This window comes from Lynx canadensis, chromosome F2 (genome assembly GCF_007474595.2).
Source record: "Lynx canadensis isolate LIC74 chromosome F2, mLynCan4.pri.v2, whole genome shotgun sequence".
Lineage (NCBI taxonomy): Eukaryota > Metazoa > Chordata > Mammalia > Carnivora > Felidae > Lynx > Lynx canadensis.
This window is the reverse complement of record NC_044320.2, coordinates 15721690-15743632: the sequence shown is the minus strand read 5'-3', so window position 1 is coordinate 15743632 and position 21943 is coordinate 15721690. Positions and strand designations below refer to the sequence as shown.

The 21943-nt window shown below is 50.3% G+C and overlaps 1 protein-coding gene across 9 annotated transcripts in view; it reads right to left on the bottom strand.

Annotated features, from left to right (window-relative positions):
• The window catches only part of MTSS1 (MTSS I-BAR domain containing 1), a 165644-nt gene that overhangs the window by 3971 nt on the left and 139730 nt on the right, over positions 1 to 21943 (bottom strand). For 3 of the 9 annotated variants that reach the window (XM_030304468.2, XM_032591949.1, XM_030304469.2), the window contains 8 exons: positions 13113 to 13270; positions 11031 to 11138; positions 9664 to 9761; positions 7282 to 7492; positions 3396 to 3515; positions 2332 to 2526; positions 870 to 1043; positions 379 to 541 (listed from right to left, as the gene is read on the bottom strand). In XM_030304468.2, coding sequence (XP_030160328.1) covers positions 379 to 541; positions 870 to 1043; positions 2332 to 2526; positions 3396 to 3515; positions 7282 to 7492; positions 9664 to 9761; positions 11031 to 11138; positions 13113 to 13270 — 1227 coding nt within the window. Of the gene's footprint in view, positions 1 to 378; positions 542 to 869; positions 1044 to 2331; positions 2527 to 3395; positions 3516 to 7040; positions 7125 to 7281; positions 7493 to 9663; positions 9762 to 11030; positions 11139 to 13112; positions 13271 to 21943 lie in introns of all 9 variants that reach the window. The other 6 variants (XM_030304472.2, XM_030304473.2, XM_032591950.1 and 3 more) reach the window with 3 other exon arrangements.

The following is a 21943-nucleotide window of genomic DNA, read 5'->3' as shown; positions in this document are numbered from 1 at the left end:
CTCGCTGTCCGATGCGTAAAACGAGGGCGAGAATCCGTACTACCATAAGCTTAAATGGGAAAAGAGAGCGCTCAGCACAAAGTGCTGCGACACAAATGACCCGATTGTCATTCGCGGCATCTGAGTTCACCCTGGGAGCTATCCTGCACCCGGATGGTGAGACACGGGAGAAGCTGCAAAAGTCCGGTCACCGGACGTGGCAGCTACCCGCTCACTACAGGTCAGCTCTCCCGAGCATGCCCAGAGGATGACAGTGGCTCTGAAGCGGGTCTGCTGGCCAGGGCTGACGCTGTGCTCATTCTTCTGCCTCGTCCCGGCAGGGAGGGCACCCCTTCTCCTCACCTGCCAATGCTCAGGAAGCCCCGGACCGCCTCGTACCTTGGGAGGGGATGGTGTCCTCGGAGCAGCATGGGGTGGTCGTCTGCGTGCTGTAGCCGCTGGAGCACTGGAGCGAGTCCCGGCTGCTCCTCTGCGTGTCCAGCTGGAGGCCCCGCGACAGGGCCAGCGCCAGTTCCTCGCAAGCCTCCATCTCCTCACCAGGCTGCACGCGGGAGGAACGAGAGAGACACAGACAAGCCACGGGGGCCGTGAATGCCCTGTCTGGTGTCCCCAGAGCCTTTCCGCATACTCCCGCAAGCGGGAGCCTCTGTAGTGCTCCTATTCTGCTCCCATGAACATCACCCATCTATGGGTCCTACCCGGGCTCTAGAAAGTTCTACCAGTCTGAGGTCAATACAAGGCTTTTCCCCGGGGGTGCAGGAAGTTCGGGGTTGGGGCGGGGGGAACAGGGCTCAGGTCCTTCCAGCTGCAAGGCTGACTCGGCCCTCTGCTGCTGGCCAGGTCTAGAGGGCAGAGAATAAAAGCGTCACCCTGGTGGCAGCTGACACGGTCATGCTCCGTGGTCTCTGAGCCTCCTCGGCAGCTGCAGGCGCACCACCCACAGCAGTGGGTCCTCCTCCATTGGGGTCCGGCTCCCGCTTCTCCTTGCGGCGCTGTAGGGTGTTCACCAGGGGCTGATCATAAGGTCCTGGCTTGGCCCAGTCCTAAGTAGAACAAGTGTGGTCAAGCACCAGGGCCTCGGCCTCCATGTGGAGGGCCGCAGAACCCTCCGGACAGCTGCCCGCAGACGGCAGCTGGCCCTGGTAGGGGAAGCTCAGGCTAGGACAGGCCAGCAGGCCCTTCTATGTCCTCAGCCGGCTCGAAAAGAAGGCAGTGGAAAATCCTTTGGGGGCCCCCCGGGTGCCTCCCCTTTCCTCATATCTGCCCAAAGATGAAAAGCCTTCAACAACCAGGCAGGTGGGTACCTGTGGGAGACTCAGCCACCTAATGGCTGACCAAGTGTCTAAGGTGTCCGAAGGCACCAGCCAGTGGAGACCCAATCCCCAGGGACAGCGCCCCCCACTTCTGATGCCTGAAGGAACCCTCTCTCCTCCAGCAGCCCAAATGTCTTCACTTGAGTGAAGTGGCCACCAGGAGGCACTAAAGGAATTCAGCCTCGCTCGGAGGCTGAACCTCCACTTCCTGGATACTGCGCCCCCCAGCGAGGGCCCTCAGGATGTGCCCTCTGAGGCCCTCACATAGGAAAGGCAGGCCTCTGGGGTCAGCAGGAAGACCCTGAGGAGCCTGAGGGGTCCACACTACCTGTGAGGGGTTAAGCCAAGACCTGCTCTAGATGCCGCAGCCTAGGCTAACCTGCGATTCAAATTCGGGGCACCTCCTTGTAGGATATCCTCCTGGCATCAATTGGACTCGCTAGGAAATAATTTTAAAACTTTGCTTTTATATTAAAGCAAACATGTTTTAATATAAAACAAATGAGACTAAAAATAAAGTCTGCATTCACATTGAAGATAAAACATGATGATAAGCCAAAAACATAGTTTGGATTATGGTTCCGTTACCATGGCCCAATAAGGGACTCCAGGGACAAGTCTGAGGCACATGGCGGAGAAGGGCAGTCCCTCCCAGCCCCTGGTAACAGTGACACCCTGCGGTGGCCCCAACAGTGTAGAACTGCCTGCCGGCCCTGCAAGGCCATGTCTGGCATCACCGTCTAACCACCTCTAACCGGGCCGAATGAATGTTTCCGAAAGGGAGCCTCTCCCAGCTCCGCTCCACGTGGACATTTCTATCTCAGATCTGCCTGCTGCTTTTTGGTTCTTCCCAGTGGGAATTTTCTTAGGGAGAGGTGTTATATGGGGAGGAAGGCAGAGTGTGGAAGGAAGGGGCAAGGGGGGGGGGGTCTGGATGAGGACCGTGGGACAGAAGAGGGGGGAGCACAGAGCCATGAAGGGGGAGGAGGGAAAGAGAGGAGGGAGGAGAGACACAAACCTTCCAGCTAGGGATCTGAGATGACGGGAACATGCCGGGCCCAATGGTGTAATAATGAGCGTAGTCTGGAAGGTGGACAGAGGTGACCCGAGGGAGCAGGCGGGAGGCAGGCAGGCAATGAGGGGAAAGGCTTGCCCCCACGGGCCCCACATGGGACTCACTTGGCAAACTACAGTGAGAAAACCCGTTAGACAACTGGAAACAAAACAAACAAAAAAAGGGGGGGGGAGGAAAATAAAATTAATATAACAGGATGAGTGTGGAGGTACAAGATGGCATTGACATTCAAGGGAGGAGGGAGACCTGGGTATTTATAAATAAAACAAGCGGCGGGCCCCGCTGCTCCTGGATGATCCGTGGTGCCAGAGGAAGGGCCACGGGGCAAAGAACACATACTGGACGGCAAGAAGTGTTCAGTCAAGCAAATAATTTATCTGCATTTTAGAGTAGTGTGGAAATTGATCGGTGTCCTTAATTTTTTGGCGTTCTCAATGGTTTTGGATGATTCATAAGCAATGGGGCTTAATTTCACGGTGATAATGATTTGTTCATCTCATTATGCAAATTTAAAACATTCTCAAGCAACAACTGAAAACTGTTCATTCCGGGTTTCTGAAATCGTCACACTGTTCAGGAGCAGAATCCAAATCGGGGTGACGGGGGAGGAGGGGTTGGCGAACTAAAAGGAAGAAAAGCGCACGGCCTCTGATGCAGTGAGATGTCCTCCTCCGATGGTACCGCAACAAGGAGGCCACGGTGGGTGGGGTACTTGGGAGGGGGAGGGGGGACAGATGAGCGCACGACACTTCTGAGAAGGAGCCTTCCACCTCCGAGCTCCCCATACCCCTTCCTCTCCCTCAGGACACTGCAAGGTCATTGCCCAGGAGCCAGGCACCCTTTCAAGAAAAAGCCCTCAGCCTTGTCCCTCTCTTGTCCCCAAAAGGGACTGCTCCTGGGATGCATTTTGTAGATTTTGAGTTTCAAGGTCCTGGTGGTGACAGTGACGGTAGGTGGGGGGCAGGGGAGGAGGGGTTGGCCACGGTGGCCGGGGCCCAGCCGGTCACCTTCTCTGTGGACGCCCAGGCGCCCATGGTGGAGCCTGAGCTGACTGAGGTGGGCGAGCTGCACTCGCTCACGGACTGGCAGGTTTCGGAGGCTTCAGAGGAGGCCGAGCTGGACGAGTTCTGCAGCAGGGAGGGACCACATGCCACCAAAAGTAACAGGAAATCAAAACAAGAAGATGGGGTGGGGAAGTGCACGCACAGAGAGAGAGACAGACATAGACACAGAAGAGGGAAGGATGAGAGAAGCAGAGGGTTAGGGTTATTTTTTTCCCTTTGCCAAAGCTGCACCCACACAGAGGCTTTCAAGCCCTCGAAAAGCAGCAGGAGACACCTGCCAGATGGTCAGCCCCTCAGGACCCCGATGTGTGTGTGTGTCTAGTGTGTGCCTGGCACTGGTCGGTGAGACTCCCCGTGTTCCTTTGGGCATTTCTTCTCAAGCCACAAGTCGAGGTCCCAGGGGAGGCCTGCCTTTGCTATCTCTCAGGTGCACAGGCATACTTAGTGCCTGAGGACTGACCCCCTCCACCACCACCACCCAGCTTGGGCTTCTGCTCCATACCTCTCCAGTCCCCAGCCTCTCCCTGTGTCACATGCAACCTCTGCACCCGTGCAGGGTGGTTTCCAGCCATGAAGCTGCATCTTCACAGGGCAGGTTTTTAGGTTTCTCTGCCCGGGAAATGATTTTGAGGTTTGGCCAGTGAGGCCTTGAGATCAGTGCAATGTTTCCAGGGGCCATCTAGGGAGGGACGGAGCATCTGGAGAGATCTGGGGCATTACAGAAAGGAGGTCTGACTTGGGACAACATGTCCTTGTGCCGATCTTTATTTCACCTCCAGTGTTGCCAGTCGCCTGGTGTCAGCCGGGGTACGTGCCCCCAGCTCAGTCTCCTGACATTCGGCTCGGGCAGGGACCATGCCCGTGGGCTCACCGTTATGTCTCAAACTTTCTAGTCCTGTACTGGCACGTGACAGGTGCTCAAAACTACTGAATGGATGAGTGATGAAGACCATCTCTTCCAATATAAACTTCCAATATAAGCACCAAGATAGTGCTTCGGGCACACCCAGATATTTAAGTTCTGTTCGCTGCTAACTCCAATCTCCGGCTCATCCTTTTGTTTAAATAAGCCCAACCCTCCCGGGGTCTACTCTTACTTCCTCAAAGTGTTCCTGAATTCACTGCCAAGGAGGCCAGATTCACGTCTCTGTCATGTTCATGTCCACCTCCTTCACAGCCAAAGAAAGAAAGGTTCCAGCAAAGGGACAGAGCTATAGCTCTCCATCCTGCAAGCAGCAAGGCTCCGAGAAGACACTCCAATGCATGGGGCCCCACAGAACCAAAGCAAGGACACGCTACCCACTGGACGCCCTGATGGCTCCTCAAGCTCAGAGTCTGGTTGGTGGTTCCGGAGCCAAAGTTTGAGGGTTTGTATTTAAGTTACGATTCTGTCACTTCTCAGTTGAGGAGCCGCAACCTTAATCTAAAACTCCAATTTCTTTCATTTTTGGCACAGGGATCACTAATATCTAACAGAGGAAGAGAAAATGAAATTTTCTATGTGTCCATCTATGCATGTAGCACTTAATCAAGTGTACAGAGAGGCCAGTTATCACTATAATTTACTAGGGCTGTTCATTTTGGTCCCTCTAATTCAAGTATGTTCAACTTGAAAAAAAGAACCAATAAACCATTCCAGGACTGCAGGTTCCTATTTCTTTTGGCTTCTGTTCATTTTTCCTAAAGAACCTCTTGCCTCCATGGAATGAACAACTCTAGGACGAGACCCTCACAACAGACATAGTCCCACTCCTGGGCACAAGTGGATTGAGGTTAAATTTGAAAAGGGCACAGTGGAGGAAAACGGGAGAATTCTTCACATATTTCATCACTTGGCATTGGTTGAGACCCATGTGACCGAGTAGAGAAAGGAAGGGCTCCTTCCCCTTAGAGATGTGTGTGCCCTTCCTCATCCTAATTAAAGGTAACATTTTAGGAGACTGGATCCTCTGGCCTATGCGATTTGTACAATTTCCTTAACTTCCCCTCTACCTTACAATTATAAGCACTGTAATGCCTTTTTTTTTTTTTGTAAAAATAGAATTCTGTTTTAAATTTTGCAGCATCCCTGAGCCTATTAAAACTACCCTAGAGTACCCTAGAGTTGCTAGCCAAGCAACTTGGGCACCAGCTTTCAGATTTAAGTAAATCCCACGTGCCAACTTCTGCTTCCCTCGACATTACTGGAGGCAGAAACGCTCACTTCAGCCTGACCCACACACAGTCTTTGTCAGGGAGGCTGGAGCACGTGGCCTCTCTTTTTTTAGAAAGGAGTGTCAGCACACAATACTATGTTAATTTGTCAGTTGATTAAAAACACACACAGAATTAGACTGCACATCAGAATAGCCTTGGAAGAAACTGCAAATTCCTGTTTTCCTTTCAACCATTCACACTCTGCTTTCAAGACACACAGGTATGGTTTAGCTCTGCCACATGGCGGGGGACAGGCAGGTGACACCTTTCGGACCAAGCCAAAGCGCCCCAGCTAGGACAAGCACATTAGAACTCAAAGTCGTGGCTCTTGGCCCAGAATGTCTCTGTTTGAAATGAAGTCTCTCTCCCACAAAGAGAGAGGCCACAGTCTCCTGGGACAGCTGAAAAATGCCAGAGGGACCACTGAGCTGAGAACCAACCTCTGGGTTCACCAACGTCAGACACATCAGGCAAGGAACCTTCTGGCTTAAATTCCCAAAATACTTCAGCTGCTTTCTCTACATGAAGTGTTCCGCAAAACACTCTCCCAGGGACACCTCATGGCTGAGACAGAACAGAAAGGACTCTGGACTGCTTGCCAGAAACCCTTGTCCCAGGTCCCCAACCTGCAGGTCAGATAATTGTGCAGCTTGGGTAAGTCACATCTCTGAGCCTCTGTTTCCACAACAAAACAGGGATAACAATGCTGCACAGATAGCAGACGTAGCATGTCCTAGGGTGGTGCCGGGGACACTGCAGTCAGTGACTGTGAAGCCAACTGGATACCTGGATACAAGAAAAGCACGCGACCTTCTAAGTCCAAAGGATCTTGGGCCAAAGCTGGGTCAGCCTCCGAACACACAGCGGGCACTGAGCCACATGCTCCCAGCAGATGGCACTGTGGGGCACCCTGGATGGCGTCTGCTGTTGTGCTGCTTATTACTAAGTAGGAAGCCAGACCCCTGGCACTCAGAGAAAGAGGACGGAGAGGGTAGCACGGGAAGGGCGTCACAATACCCTGTCCAGCCCCTGCTTCCTGCTCCAGCTGGAACCACGGGCTGGGCTGGGTCTGGCGCCACTTGACCCAACTGGGGCTGGAAGATTCCCCGCCGTCCCCTCTCCCGGGAGCAGAACGCCAACGGAATTATCTGCAAGGGCTCTAAGGATTCATTCTCATCCTCACACCAATTGCTAAAAGGAACTGGAGAGGGCCAAGGAAGGTTTCCAAGGCACCGTTCAAGGACAGAATCTCCGCCATTCAGAGAGAAGCAGACGTGCCGGCGGAGAAGGTGCCACCATCGCACGCACGTCCGTTAATTAAGCAGCATGCGAAGCCGGGCACTTACAGGGATGCCGGAAGATGGCCAAACTTCCTTGAGTCCGTCTACTTACCTGAGAGGACTCCCCAAACCAATGTGGCGACTTGACCATCACCACCATGGAGACAGGCTTCAAACCCAACTTATGGTTCTCACCCTTTGGGGAAAGGACACATCTAAAGATGAGAAATTAATCCAGAGGTTTCTTGCGTCGAGAGGACAGGGGTCTGCCTGAACCAACATCTTTCTTCGCATCCGGCCAGTGACGGTGGTCCAGGCACCACAGCCACTTCCGGAGCCAAGGGCACCCTTACCTGGTTGGGGGCCTCTGGCGGCATGGGGGACGGTGACTTGGACTGGAAGGCGTCCTGCGAAATGAATCCTGAGTCGTGGGAGGACACGCTGGACAGGCGGACGGGCGCCTGCTGGGCCAGGTTGGAGCTGCGGTAGCGGTAGTGTGAGCTGGGGGAGTGAGTGTGAGAGCCGCTGGAGCGCGAGTCACTGCTGTTGACGCTGTTCAGGCTGCTGTGGGGGCGGAGGGAACGCGGGCGTGCAAGGTTGAGGGGCAGGGATAGGGGAAGGGGGGAAACAGAAGACAACGGAACAGGGGAGGGGAGAGAACATAATATAATCAGCTGGGTACCACGGAGAGCTGGGCAACGGTAAAACGTGTTTCCAAAACACCAAGTCATTAAGCTAGTAAACAAAAGGTTTTTATCATGTGAGCAAGCAGGGAGAAAAGTGGGAGTTGTCAAAAAGCAGGTCCGCCAAGACTCACTTCTCTGATGGTACGATGAGGTGTTCCCGGCACGGAGGCCCAGGATTCTGAAGAGTCAAGTGCTACCCAATTAATTCAGCTAGGTCATCTACCACCAAAGCTAGAGACCTAACATCTGTGGCAGGAAAAGAGACGGGGCTGATCTTATCTGCTCATCTGCTTGCAGAACCTCATGACCACCGAGCGAAACCCACTAAGGCTACAGCATCATCTGGTTAGTATATTCAAGGCTCTCCCTTAGATGCACCATCTGGGTCCAGGAAACCAAGGTCCACCCGGACAACCATCACTTTGGGAGTGCAGGTGCCACGGGGCCCCTCAAGGAGACTTCATCCTCGACGAGCCTGGTTCAAGACCGTCATAAAGAACACGGGCAAATCAACTCTGTGTGTTCATGTCAGCGTGTTTTACCTCTTCTTACCAGAGTCGATGCTTGAATGAATGGCTTTTCCCTGATCACAGAAATTTCTCTGTGAGAGTATCTGCGGGCCTGGTGTTAGCAGCACACGTGGCAAGAGGCAGGCGGCTTTCAACAACTACAGGCAGCCGAGGCTGAGCTGTTTGTTTCCGAGGTGAACAGTAAACAGGATGTTGAGAAGCGTCACACACCCTCTGGGTGTTCTGTCTGCGCTGTGTCTCCAGTTCTAACAAGTATGCGCTCTGGTAACTCAGAGTGCAAAAACCAGAAAACCGAACACAGCCCCGCGGTCCAAACAAGCAGAACCGACAACGGGAAGCACTGGAAGGGCCGGAATAAAAACCCAGCCTGGGATTACCAAGGGTGTGGTTTCTGCTCCCAGCAAGAGAGTCTTGTCAGATCTCACAGACCCTGACAGCTAATGAGGTAGTCAGGACCGTGACTGCTCTACGCTAGAATTACTTGACAACGAATGTTCCGACAGATAGAGGGGAGTGTGCCAGAGGAAATCACTGCCGCTGGGGATAATCACCATAATTTTTGCTTCCCCCGACCCCACCCCCCCACCCCACCAATCAGCCAGAAGAGGGCATTTGGGGACTGGCAGTAAAGCCCACAGCAGCTGCACTCCAGCAAGCTGAAGGCCGATGCTGTCAGTGCCGCATGATTTTTGACTGAAGCTAAAACTAGAAGAAAGAAGAGAGAACTCGTGCAGCTTTGTTTTGTATTAGTGAGATAGTTCTCTTTGTTAGCAAAATGAAAACCCAACAGATTTGTCAAACATGCACACACACACACACACACACACACACACACACACACACAGCCCATAAGTGATGACAAGGAACCAACCAACATTTTCATGATGTAGCATCTTAAGTCTGAAATTACTGCTCTGTGTTTACTGCCCAAGGTCAAATACGAAACCACACACACACACGTGTGTTTGGGGACATAACCAGACACAGACCAGGCAGAGCCACCCTGCTCTTTCCTCTCACTGCTAAATTCGCAAGAAGTGGAAATCTACTTGGCTTTGAAAAGTCAAAGAGAAAGGTCAGTAGGTTGCGTACATCAAGAAGGGTTAGTGATGCGTGATGAAGTTGCCATCCTTCAAAAAGAGAATACGCTTTGCAGTCAGCAGGCCAAGAATGGTCTTCTAACAGAAAACCGCTAGATGGGGCACCTGGGTGGCGCAGTCGGTTAAGCGTCCGACTTCAGCCAGGTCACGATCTCGCGGTCCGTGAGTTCAAGCCCCGCGTCAGGCTCTGGGCTGATGGCTCGGAGCCTGGAGCCTGTTTCTGATTCTGTGTCTCCCTCTCTCTCTGCCCCTCCCCCGTTCATGCTCTGTCTCTCTCTGTCCCAAAAATAAATAAACGTTGAAAAAAAAAAATTAAAAAAAAAAAAAAGAAAACCGCTAGAGAACAATTTTGCAGATGGTAGACATTTCCGGAGGATTCTCGCTGCAGGTGAGTAGGGGCAGAGCCCAGCTTTACTTACCTGCAGACACTAGACTTGCGGGACATGGTGGTGCTGGGAGAAGAGGGTGGCGTCTGGTACGACCAACTATAATCAGAACCTTTCAAGTCCAGAATCACCTAAGGGGACAGAGCCGAGTGGGTAGATGAGGTGCTGAGAAGGGAAACATCATCCATCAAATCTTTAACCTGTATCATCAAAATGCTGTCATCATCGAGGGGTGGGGTTAACGTACAAAATGTTAACATCCTTTCTTCAGTTAAAGAACAACAGTACCAATCCATCAATGTCATAATCCTTTTTCTGAGACAAGCAAAAATATAAAAAATTGGAAGGGGGGAGGGGACCATGAAATGTCAGTCTAGAGGGAGAGGGAGAGATTTACAGCTACAGATTAACGATTTACAGGAGTCAGGTATACTCAAGGCCAGAATTTATAGGATTCTTGTCTCATAGCACCACAAATTCAATGACGGTGTTAGGATTTGTCGGTCTCGCACGTCAGCCGCCTGATATTCAGTGGGTCACTTCTGGCCCTGAGATTTTAAAACCTGACAGAATCAAGAGCAAGCCAATTTGTTCGCAGTTACTTCTACATCTGGCTCCCCTGCTTGACAAATAGCTATTTGAATGTGAGGTCTACCTTTCATTCACGTAGTAGATTCTCAATAAATGTCTATTCACGGAGCAAACGCGTGCCTGCTGTGATTTGACAAAAGCAATTTCATAGAATGGAAAACGTAAACTCTTGTATTTGTCCTCTGAGTTGGTTCTCCAGGGAGGCAATGAGAATTTTATACAAAGGGCAAAAGCCAGCATGTGATTCATCAGCTGTCCCCCCAAACACGGTCCTTCCCACTTGATACGTTAATGTCATATGAACCAAATGAATAAGCACGAAAGATGTCATCTTTTCTGTAAAAGAGATCCTGTTTTAATCCATCAGAATGGGAGAAATTCAGTGAGAATGGTTCACAAGGATGACCAAAACACATCACTATCATGTTCCTGTGAGAGTTTATTTCTAGAGGACAGGTGAACACAAGTGGTTAAGGCCATGCATGGGCTCTCGACTGCTGGGTTCAAATCCCACTTCTACCACTAATTAGCTAGCTGAACCTGGTTAAAGGACTTTATCTCTCATTGCCTCAGTGTCCTGCTCTGTAAAATGGGAATAATACTGAAGATTAGCTGAGGAAGTCTATGTAAAGCGCTTAGAACATACATGGCACACAGCAAGTGCTCTATAATGGCTAGCAACGATGGTTACTGTATTTCACCATATAGTGAAACACAGATAGGACTTTAAATGAGATGCCTCTGGGAACTCTCGAGACCTTGAACCTTTATGTCTTTGGTTTGCTCTCCCGAGTGCCCACAGCTCCTACCTGTTCACTTGAGGAGGGCAATTTGTGAGGGTCCATGGTCAGGCTTTTCAGATCTTCTGAGATGGTCTGAAGGTGAGTTATTTCCCCTAGCATGGAGATTTCTTCTTCCTGAAGGAAAGTAATCCACAACGTGTCATCATGAGTGATTCATTCATGGTCTTGGCTCAACTGTTTTTATTAGGGTTACTGTCTAACCCTTTCAACTTTCCAGAAAAGTTACCTCGAGACTGGTACATCTTGGCTAAAGGCACTACCAGCCCTTTCTTTTGGGAAACAGAAAGGGAAAAAGGAATCTGCCATAATTATGGAGTGACCTGTCCCGCCCAGAGAGTGGTGAGCAAGTCAAAGAAAACACGTGGCCTTCCTCATGGTGCCTGGTGGGGGGGGAGGGGGGGAAGCTGCCACATTTTCCCGGATGGTCCGTCTGCATCTTCTCATGGAGTCCTGCGGCATAGCCCCTCTATAGGCCGAGGCCCTCTGAGCTCACTCAGCTTCGACGGTTGACACGATTTGGAACAAATTTGGTCCAGATCTGATAACAGCTCTTGGTGACAGCACATGTGTGTGTAATGAAGTTAACTATCCCCTCCCCCTTCTTTCTTATTTTTTCCCCACCTACTTGATAGAAAGTCACAGCAAGTGAGATAGGGGCAGGAGACTGTGGAAGAAAGTCATTCACTTCACCCAAGTACCAAGCTGGGACTGCAGGCCTCGGCAAGAATGAGCCATGGAAAAGTTCTGTGCTCAGAGGAACGACTCCTACTTGGGCATTTTGCTAGGGCTGAGGGAAGTGAGCTGGGGTCGTTGTGTCAGCTTCAAGAATGCCTACAGCAAAAGTCCTCAATTATGGCATGCAAATGATTTACTTAAAAAAATAAGTCTTGGGGCGCCTGGGTGGCTCAGTCGGTTAAGCGTCCGACTTCGGCTCAGGTCATGATCTCACGGTTTGTGGGTTTAAGCCCCACATAGGGCTCTGCGCTGGTGGTTTGGAGTCTACTTGGGATTCTCTCACTCCTTCTCTCTGCCCCTTCCTCTCTGTCTCTGTGTCTCTCTCAAAATAAATAAATAAACTTAAAAAAAAAAATCTAGGACGTCTGGGTGGCTCAGGTGGTTAAGCATCTGACTCTTTGATTTCAGCCCAGGTCATGATTCCAGGATCATGATCATGGGATCGAACCCTGCATTGGGCTCTGTGCTGTGGGCATGGAGCCTGCTTGAGATTCTCTCTTCCTACCTTCCCCACCCCTTGCCAACTCATGTGCTCTCTCTCTCTCAAAAACAAACAAAAACAAAAACAAAAGAAGATTCTCTATCTGCCCCTTTCCCTGCTCATGTGTTCGCTCTTTCTCTCAAAAATAAATAAATAAATAAGTATGAATTGATTTGTTGAGGCTCTTCCCCTATTAACCTCATGGTCACTCACTGGTGTTAAACCTAGCCACTGGGTGTCAAAATCACCTGAAAGGCTTGTTTGAAACACAGATGACTGGGGATCACTTAAGTGTCCAACTCTTGATTTCAGCTCATGTCATGGTCTCAAGGTTCAGGAGTTCAAGCCCCACACTGGATTCTGCACTGGGCGTGGGGCCTGTTTGGGATTCTCTCTCTCCCTCTCTCTGTCCCTCCCCTGCTTGCTTTGTCATTCTCTCTCAAAATAAATAAATAAACTAAAAATAATTAAAAAAAAACCACACAGATGCCTGGGTCCCCACCCCTAAAGGCTTGGATTTGGTAGGATTTGGATTCAGTAAGGTCTGGGTTGGGCTCGAGAAGCGCATTTGTAACCAATTCCCAGGTGACGCTGCTGGCCAGGCGATCACACTTTAAGAACCACTCTGCAAGGCCTTCTAGACTTGGGGGGGAAAAGAGTAAGTCAACAACTCGGGCTAAGAACTGTGCACCAGGAGTGGGCCATGTGGCCATTGGCAACTCATGGAGAATCACTGCTCTACAGAAGTGATTCCACCATCATGATCCCTGATACACAGCCGATTCCTGACGACTCAGTGATGGTTGGATAAATAAAGGAAAGTCTCCTCCACACCAGCAGTGTAAGCCTTCCAGAGCTTTCCACTGACTCACAATCACGGGCCGCAGCATAGAGATGAAGGTACAGAATCGGCCGCGTTCTTCAATCAGTGCTTTCCGGACTGCCTGCTTTTCGGTCTCTTCCAACAAGAGATACTTGTCGTTGACATCTTGGAGAGCGCTGTCCAACTGAGGCTGGATGTCACCTCTCCCTGTAAACAAAACAAAGCCCCAAGCGTGGCTTGCTGAAACACCAGCTTCTGGAACAAATGCCCTTCCTCCCTCGAGTCCTTGCTGGAGTGGAAACCGCAAGTTGCCAGGACTTAAAACAATGACTCAGTTATACTCAGGACTGAAGGTAGCTGTTTGTCTAGTACCGGCCATTTCCAGTTTCCGGTGCCCAAAGGGCACGTTTATCCTCGTGACAAGGAAGATTTCCTGGGGTGACTCCTCCTGACTTGCCTTCTTGCCTTACGTAACCCCCTATGGAGACTTCTGCCAACAAAACCCCAGGATGTGGCAGCCAGACAGTATTCTTTCTTTGTAGAACATTCTGAAGAGGCCAAGGGATGAACAAGGTGAGGGCCTGTGGATGTTGCCCAAAATGGGCAAAAAGTGGCTTTGCTGGGTCAACCTCAATCAAAGAGCCTCTGTTTGGACAGAAGTTTCTGTCTCTGAAGACAAAGATGGCAAGTATCAACTGTCCTGGCCATGGCGTGGGGGTGGGGGGCGCCTGAGAATCCCTGGCAGTCAGCTTAACTCCCTGGTGGAGTCCTGAATGTTCTTATAAAACAAGCCCAGTAACAAACTGACCTACAGTCAGGTCTCTGCTGGTGCAAGTCTAAAGGGAGGGTCAGTGCTGAGCCTGACCCACGTGCGGTAATCGTCTGGCCACATCCAGACCCCAGTTACGATGACACAACCCCTTCTAGAGTTTAAGACGGAGCGTTAACCTTTCAAACTAAAACTTTATAAAATAGTTAGCAAACCATGTCCATAAATAAAGTTTAATTAGAACGCAGAGATGCCCACTTGTTCATATACTGTCTCTACTTGTTCTTGTTATAACTGAAGAATGGAATTGTTGTACCACATACTGTATGGCCCCTGGGCCAAGAATATTTACAACTGGATTCTTTAGAGAAAAGGTTCGCTGTGCTAGAAGAGAAACACTGGCACCACGACAGAAGGAGAGGCTACTGCAAATCTGATTTGTAGATGGGGATAAGGGGGTGACCAGCTGAGAGCCCAGCTCACGGGCTTCCATACTGGTCTCCCTATGCAGGGGCTTCACCTATCACCTGAACCAGGGAATGTTTTCTAAACTCCTTCAGAGCAGGGACTTGGAACTCTCCCAGCCCAGCCCCTGGTACAATGTCGTGTGTATACAGCCAGTGCTCAATAAATGTCTGATCATTTTCAACACAGAACGCTAGACATGGAAGGAGCCTTTGGGGCTATCCAACCTGTTTCCACACTTCGTCAGAGGCTGAGAGAGACTTGTCCAGCGCTGTTCAGGGAAAGGTGGGGATCCAGGGCAGAGCCCACACAGCCTGACCCCTCTAGGGCTGGACTCGTTCTCCTCTGTCTCACTGCCTCGAGCCACATGAAGGAATCAGCAAGGGGCCTGAGCAGTCACCGTTTAGCCCTCTTTAAAATGATGTGTCCCACTCTTGATCTCACAGTCCGTGAATTTAAGCCCCAAGTGGGGCTCTGAGCTGACAGTGCAGAACCTGCTTAGAATTTCTCTCTCCTTCTCACTCTGTCCCTCTCTCACTCAGGCATGCACACAGGCTCTCTCTCTCCAAATAAATAAATCAACTTAAAAAAATTTTAAATGATGTAAAGAACATTAAATGCAATGTGTTCTTTGGTTTGAAAAAGGAAAGGGTCAGGGGAAATTGCCTTGAAAGTAGGAATATGTTCCATATTTTCTCTCATAAGCAGATGAGAAAGCTTAATATGGAGCAAGAGGTTGACCCAGGCTTCAAGAACATCCCACCAGAAAAGGTCTTTGGATTTAATGAGGGAAACATCACTTCTTGGGCAGGGACTGAGCTGTAAGTTGGCACACAAAAAGAAAGTCCTGCCTAGTCAAAGGTCACCCCTGAAAACGCCTTGGATGTCTGGCGAAGTACATGCTGCATGCAGGACTCTCGCGAGTCAAGCCGGTACAAGTTCCGGACGGCTACAGCAGGCAGCACTGAGTTCCGTGCAGGGATTTTACCCAGTGATTCCGTGATGGGAGAGTTTGCATCTGTCCAAGGTGACCCTTCACCCATTCCTCCATTTAGTCAATGTCTACCCTCAGGATAATTATAGCATCTCCTGCAGGTTTCCCAGCTGCCTCCCCAAGGATGCAGGGCGCCACCGCCTCCCACCCCCCACCCCCCACGTGAACCTGGCCTCAGACCATGGGTTTCTCGAGTCTGCAGTGGATGGGAAACCTGTGAGAGCCAGGGACCGTCTAGGGAGGGGACAAGTGCACCCCACTGAGGACACCCACCGTCTGCAACTCAAGCTCTAGGAGGGAAGGCTGGGGCATCAGCAGCCCTATGAGAACCGGGGGCTTTCTATTAAATTGCTGGTTTGGGGCGCCTAGGTGGCTCAGTTGGTTAAGCATCCAACTCTTGATTTCAGCTCAGGCTCATGATCTCACAGTTTATGAGATCGAGTCCTATGTCGGGCTCTGTGCCAACAGCACAGAGGCTGTTTGGGATTCTCTCTCTCTGTCCCTCTGCCCCTCCTCTGCTGGCATGTGCACACACACTTTCACTCCCTCTCTCTCAAAATAAACAAATAAATAAGCATTTAAAAATTATTGGTTTGTGCAACTGAATCCACATACACCTAAGGTACACCTGACACAAGCCTCTGGTAGAGAAGCTCCAGGAGGCTGAAAACACTCTCTTTTGTTCTGCAACCTGCAAAACTGCCTGGTCCGTCCCCAGCCCTGCCGGGGGAGGCGGAGTGATTTCAGGCTGGTCTAGGGCCTCCTCACGTCTCTCCATCTCCTCTATGATGTTCTAACAGAACATGAGGGGCCCCAGCCATCAGAATGTTCTCAATTCCCGGGGAGGGTGGAGGGGCGTCAGGAAGATAGATTAAAGCCCACAACGCTTGACCAAACCCACTTGGATGTGCTTCGATTATGACAGCAATGTCTTTTCCTATCAGCCTCTAATTATAAGAAATTAGGAGAACGTGTATCTTCCCTTCCTTTCACAAAGTATAAGGCACGTTTCTATCTGTAATTAATCACACTGACTTTAGAAAACATACCCACATAGGAATGAAAAGTGACGGGAACCAAGTGTCATCTAATCTGGTAAATATAAATTTAAATTATTCTATAATTATAGCAAAGTTATCTTAAATATGTATTATATTGTAATTAAAGGACTTGCAAATTGTAGTATTCTAAAATAAGTATAATCTGTAAAGACTGCTATAATTATAGGCACAGTGAGTACATTTCCATTCAGGATATATCATAACCTAAAAACACAATGTTTATTTCTTAAATTCACCAATATAACATATAATTATATTTATAAAGAAAAAAAACTGCAGGAGAAATTATTCCATGTCCCAGTTGGATGCACTAGCTTTAAGATTCAATCCAGAGTTGCAGGAGTACTGATTCAGTGCACAAGAGTTCATCCATTTGGCTCCCCCAGCACAGCTGGCCGCTCGAGTTCCCACTGGACTTGACCCCAGCCTCTCGTTCCACTCTGCAATGGCCACCCTCACTGGGTCACCTTGATCTCTCGTCTGGAGAGCTGCAATGTCCCCCAATTTGTCACCTAACATGCTGGCCCAGAGCAGTGCCAGACTCTTGCAAAAGGCCAAGTACCACTTCTCAACACTGCCCAGCGCTTTCAGGAAAAGTCCAATGTCATCAACATCGCCTGCCCTGCAAGGCATGCATGGGTCAGCCCACCTACCGGCAGCCTCTGAGATTCTTCTCAGGCCACTGTCTCTCCTCCCTGCACCCCACAGACCCTTCTCCAGAGCCCAGGGTCTGGCTGCATCCAATCCTCATGCGCGCTCTCCTCCCCCTCCACAGCCACCTAAGGCCTGTTCATCTGGCAACTCTCCGTCCTTCAGGAAATCCCTTCTGGAACTCTCTCGTTAGATTGGGGTTTCCTTCCTTGATCTCAGAAGTGCCCTCCATGGATCCCACAGGACATTCCTCCCAGTACAAATTCCATCTTTATTTCTTGAGTTCTTTGACTGAGGTCAGTCTGCCCTACTGATCGGGAACCCCACGAACGTTTCTGCTCCGCGCTGTACCTTCTTACCGAGCACACAGGCTCTCAACACGTGCGAATGAACGAGGCACTGGTAGGGTAACTTGGCCCGAGTTTGCTGAACGGGCTTGACCATCCTGCCCTTAAATGGCCTAACATTATGAAACACAAATCCCGGGACCCAGGACTGCCAGGCAGCCACAAGAAAGGAGAGGAGTGCCTTCAGGGGACTTTCCAGACAAAATTCCCGAGTGAAGAGTTGCTTGTGACCTTTTCTCTAAACCTAAGTCACCTCAGTCTTGAGAACTGTCTTCCCACTGCCAGTTTCCAGGTCTTGGTTGTATTCACGCCGCAGAATTCCAACGAACACCACCCAGGAGGCTTTTACTCCCCCAGAATTCAGAAGATTATTTTCTTTACAGAAAATGCTGCAGGGACAAAGCACCATTAATGGGCACAGTGTCACGGGCCAAAGCAGCATCCCTAAAAGAAAAAGGATTTCATTTTTCATTTTAATTAAGTAGGGAGAGATTACAAAGTGGTCTGGAATGATATGAAGATGCCATATCTTGCAAACATTTATATTCTGTTTTCCTTAATCTTTATGTAAATGTTTAAGGCAGGAATTAATGCCCCCCATTGAGAGAAGGGAAAACCGAGACTAAGGGAGGCTACGTGGCTTGCATGGAGCCACTGAGCCAGGAATGGGCCCTGCCACCCTCCACCCGGAGGTCTTTCCTGTTCAGGGACCGCGCTCTCTGTACTTCATGCTCACGGCAAACATAAACCCTGGGAACAAGTCACCAGGAGCTAAATGTTCAATGTCCCCAACAGCCCAAAGCAAAAACCCAGTCCACTGTGAATCGCATTATCTGGAACCTCCCAGCCTTCTCATCACACCCTGCAGCCCACGCCTGAGCCCTGGGGCTGGACCACGCCGGACACATTCTCAGGCAAAGGGCTTTCCCACGGGGAAGAACCAACACACTGGGTCAAGACCGCTGTCAGGAAAATATCCAAGGTCATCTGTTTTTCCTGAGACACAAGTACAGGGAAACAATCAGGATCTAACAAAATGCCTTCCATCTGCCACACACACACACACACACACACACACACACACACACACACACACACACAGTACTTCATTTGGAGGCACCCATTTTTTCTCATTTTTATAGCTCACAAATCAGGGTGCGTCCTGCAATCAATGGTGCGCCAGAGTTCAGTCGGCACCATCTTCTTCCCTCTTTTATCACGGTCCAGAAAAAAATGGTGTGTATCTCGTGGCATTCTAGAGTCAATGAAATGTGGGCTACAAATACAGAAACAGACGCGCAAGAAGAGGCTGGAGATGAGAAATGGAATAAGAACTCCCTTTCCCCACCGAAAGGCGGCTGTCCTTGTGATCCTTGTACAAATCTACCCTGATAGCCTGTAGCAGTTTTGGATTGATTCCCCAAAGTGAAAACAAGCAGAAGTCAAAAGAAAGATGGATTCGATCAGACAAGATGGGAGGCGTTTTGACTTAAAAAAAATTCTCAAACCAACTCGGTTTGTGTTATTCTTTCAACGTGCTGTGTGCCTCACTGTCCACTCGTCTGTGAGATATACATAATAGTACCCTGCTCACAGGGTTGTTTTCAGACCAAATGAGTTCATTCGCGTGAAGCATGTAGCACAACGCCCAGTACGTGGTGATCGCTCGGTACGTGTCAGGTGCTATCAGTGTCTCTGAAGCCATCCTCCCCACACTGGGCACCTCAGCCGGGGGCAGTTTGCTGGGCACACAGGTTGGTTTTTTTTTAATGAGCTTTCAGTTCAATGTCTTCTTTGATGTACAGAAATGCAAAAGATCCCATAATCCTTTCACTAAAAGGTGGGGGTTTTGTCACCAGGATTCGCTGGTCCCTGGACCAACAGCTGCTTAATCAAAGACAGCTTAGAGGAAACTAGGAAAAAGCCCATGCCAACGCGTGGCTCACCACCCACGGCGTCTCAGAACCCTCCTATCTTTGACATGATTCCTCCTCTGTGGTCAAAGAAACACTCTCCCATTCGTCAACCTGGTTGCCTGAAACCTGCATCTTCTTCAACTCCCCTCTCTCTCACATTTCCCCTAAAATGCTCTTTCTCCATCCCTGTGGCCACTTCCCTGAGCCCTGGTCACTGTCATCTCCCGTGTGGATCACAACAGCCACTTGTTAACGGGTATCCAGCTACGTCACTAATCCAAATGCACACGTTCACAGAACCTTCTAGAAGCCAAGGAGCCTTCAAGGGCTTCAGAGTCCTGAAAGTCTTAAGTCTTTAATACAGTAAAAAACAAACAAACAAACAAACAAACAAACAAACAAACAAAAAACCAAACGGCCCTGCTCACCTGTGGCTAGTTCTACACCTGAGGGAAGATGCAAGAGCCACGCCTATCCAAGGTAAGGTCTTAAAGGTACAGTGCACTCCTCCATCTTCCCTGGGCATGGGGAGAACCTGAGCCCGGCATCGAGCCCCTGACGGACACCTACCAGGCACCAATCAATATTAAATGGATGAAATGTCAACGAAACCCGCCTTCTGCTTCCAGCCCCACTGATTTTTCTGCGTGCCTCTTCCCGGAAAGTACACTCATCTCTTGTCCCACCCACCCCTGTCTCTACAAGAATTCGATTCAACCTTTAGGAGTCTGTCTGCTTGAGTATTTGCCTCCTCCTGGAAGCCTTCACCTCCTCCACGGAGAATCCAGCCCCAGCGTTTTCTTCATAATGAACTGTACTGTTTGTGTTGCCAGGTCACGGTTGTCGGTAGGACGCCAGAGTGTTGTGTTAGGACAGAAAATATGTATATGTTCGGTCTTTGCCCCAGTTCCTGGCACAGAACTTCCCCAAACCCTTGGAATTTCCAGAATGACAGGAGTGTCTTTGTCATCCTGATGACCCGGGGGTAGGGGGTTAGAGAAGTTCAGGATGGGAGACACTTACAAGGAAAACCAACCACAGGATTAGAGGCTTGAACTTTCAGCCCCAACCCCTGACCTCCAGGGAGGGGAAAGAGGGTGGGGTTACATCACCAATGATTAATCAATCGTGACTACATAACAAAGCTTGGTAAAAACTTGAATAGCCAGTTTCTGGAGGCTTCCTGGGCTGAGGAATATACCGAAGTGTTGGGAGGGTGGTATGCCCAGAGAGGACAGAGCAGCTCCGCACCCTCCCTGACCCCACCACCACCCTATGTATCCCTTCACCTGGGTGCTCATATGTATCCTTTATAATAAGCCAGCAATCCCAAGTACAGAGCTTCCCTGAGTTCTGTGAGTCGTGTTCATGAATCATCAAACCTGAGGGGAGTCCAGAGGAAATCCCGACTGTGAGGTTAGCCAGGCAGAAGTGTGGGGAGCCTGGGGAACCCCACTCGTGGCAAGTGGCTAAAGTGGGGGCAGTCTTGTAGCACTGAGCCCCTCAGCCTCTGGGACCTATGCCAACTCTGAGTAGTTAGTGTCAGAACTGGGTTTAACTGTAGATGTCAGAAAACTGATGTGAGAACATAAATGCCTTTGCCATCCCGGGGACAGCTTGAGGGCAGAGGCTTCCTTTGCTTCCTTAGCTGCCCACAGGGCAAGTGGAGGAGGCACTCACACCCCTCTCCTCAACGGGCTGGCTTCCCAGGGCTCATCTGGAGCCTTCCCAGAGAACGGTTATGAACGAGAGATAGCACACCAGATGTGAACCAATTAGCCCCGTGAAAACCAAGGACGGCTTGCAGCTCTAGAGGGGCAGACCTACCACCCACCTCCCACTCACCGCACCAGCCACTGAATGTTCTCTACATAGATGAAAACCAGATTGTACAAGGAATCAGTTTCTCCAAGCAAGCTGTTCTTTAAATTCTTGGCCTTTTTGCTGGGATTCTGTTGTAACCTCTCCATGCCACTGTAAATACCTCTCCCTCGGCTTCTGAATGTAGCCACTGGGAAGCCAGGTGCTCCACACCGAGGTGACAGTCTCACCGTGCAAGAGACGGTTCAGAATTTCAGCCTCCTGAGGTCAGCCATCAGCTGACCAGAGTCACGGGCAAGGCACCTGGTGGGCTGCGTCGGGGTGAGGCTTTCCTCGGAGACCAGCTCTGCACAGGAAGGGGGTTCGCAGCTCTGGGCCTCTGGGGGTGTCTGCGTGGCCTGTCTTTACTTACATTCTCAGTTGTGAAATATGGCCAACGAACCTCCCGGCCTCTGAGGACCACCTGCTTTCTTCTCCAAATGCAATAGCCCTTTGAAGGAGTTTTCCAGGGTTCAATTCCAAGGTCTCAAGTGATTCTAGGCAGGGACAGCTTCCGAATGCCACACAAGGTGTAAAAAGGAAAATTCCATCACTCCTGCTTTTGCCAAGGCTGTCCCTTTCTCTCCCGCTCTGCCCGCTGCTCTATCTGGGGCTTCCCAGAGCCAGAACGTTTGTCAGGCCGTGGCTCCCTTGTGCTGACTCATTATTACAAAGCCCTTCCCTGTCCATTTCACACAGGTTTCCCCATTAAGTAGGGCTTGTACCCATTCAATTATCTGCTGCATAATTAAATGTGTGTGCTCCTATAATGCCTTCCCCAAGCCTGGAAAGAAGCCGTGACTCAACCTTCCCCACT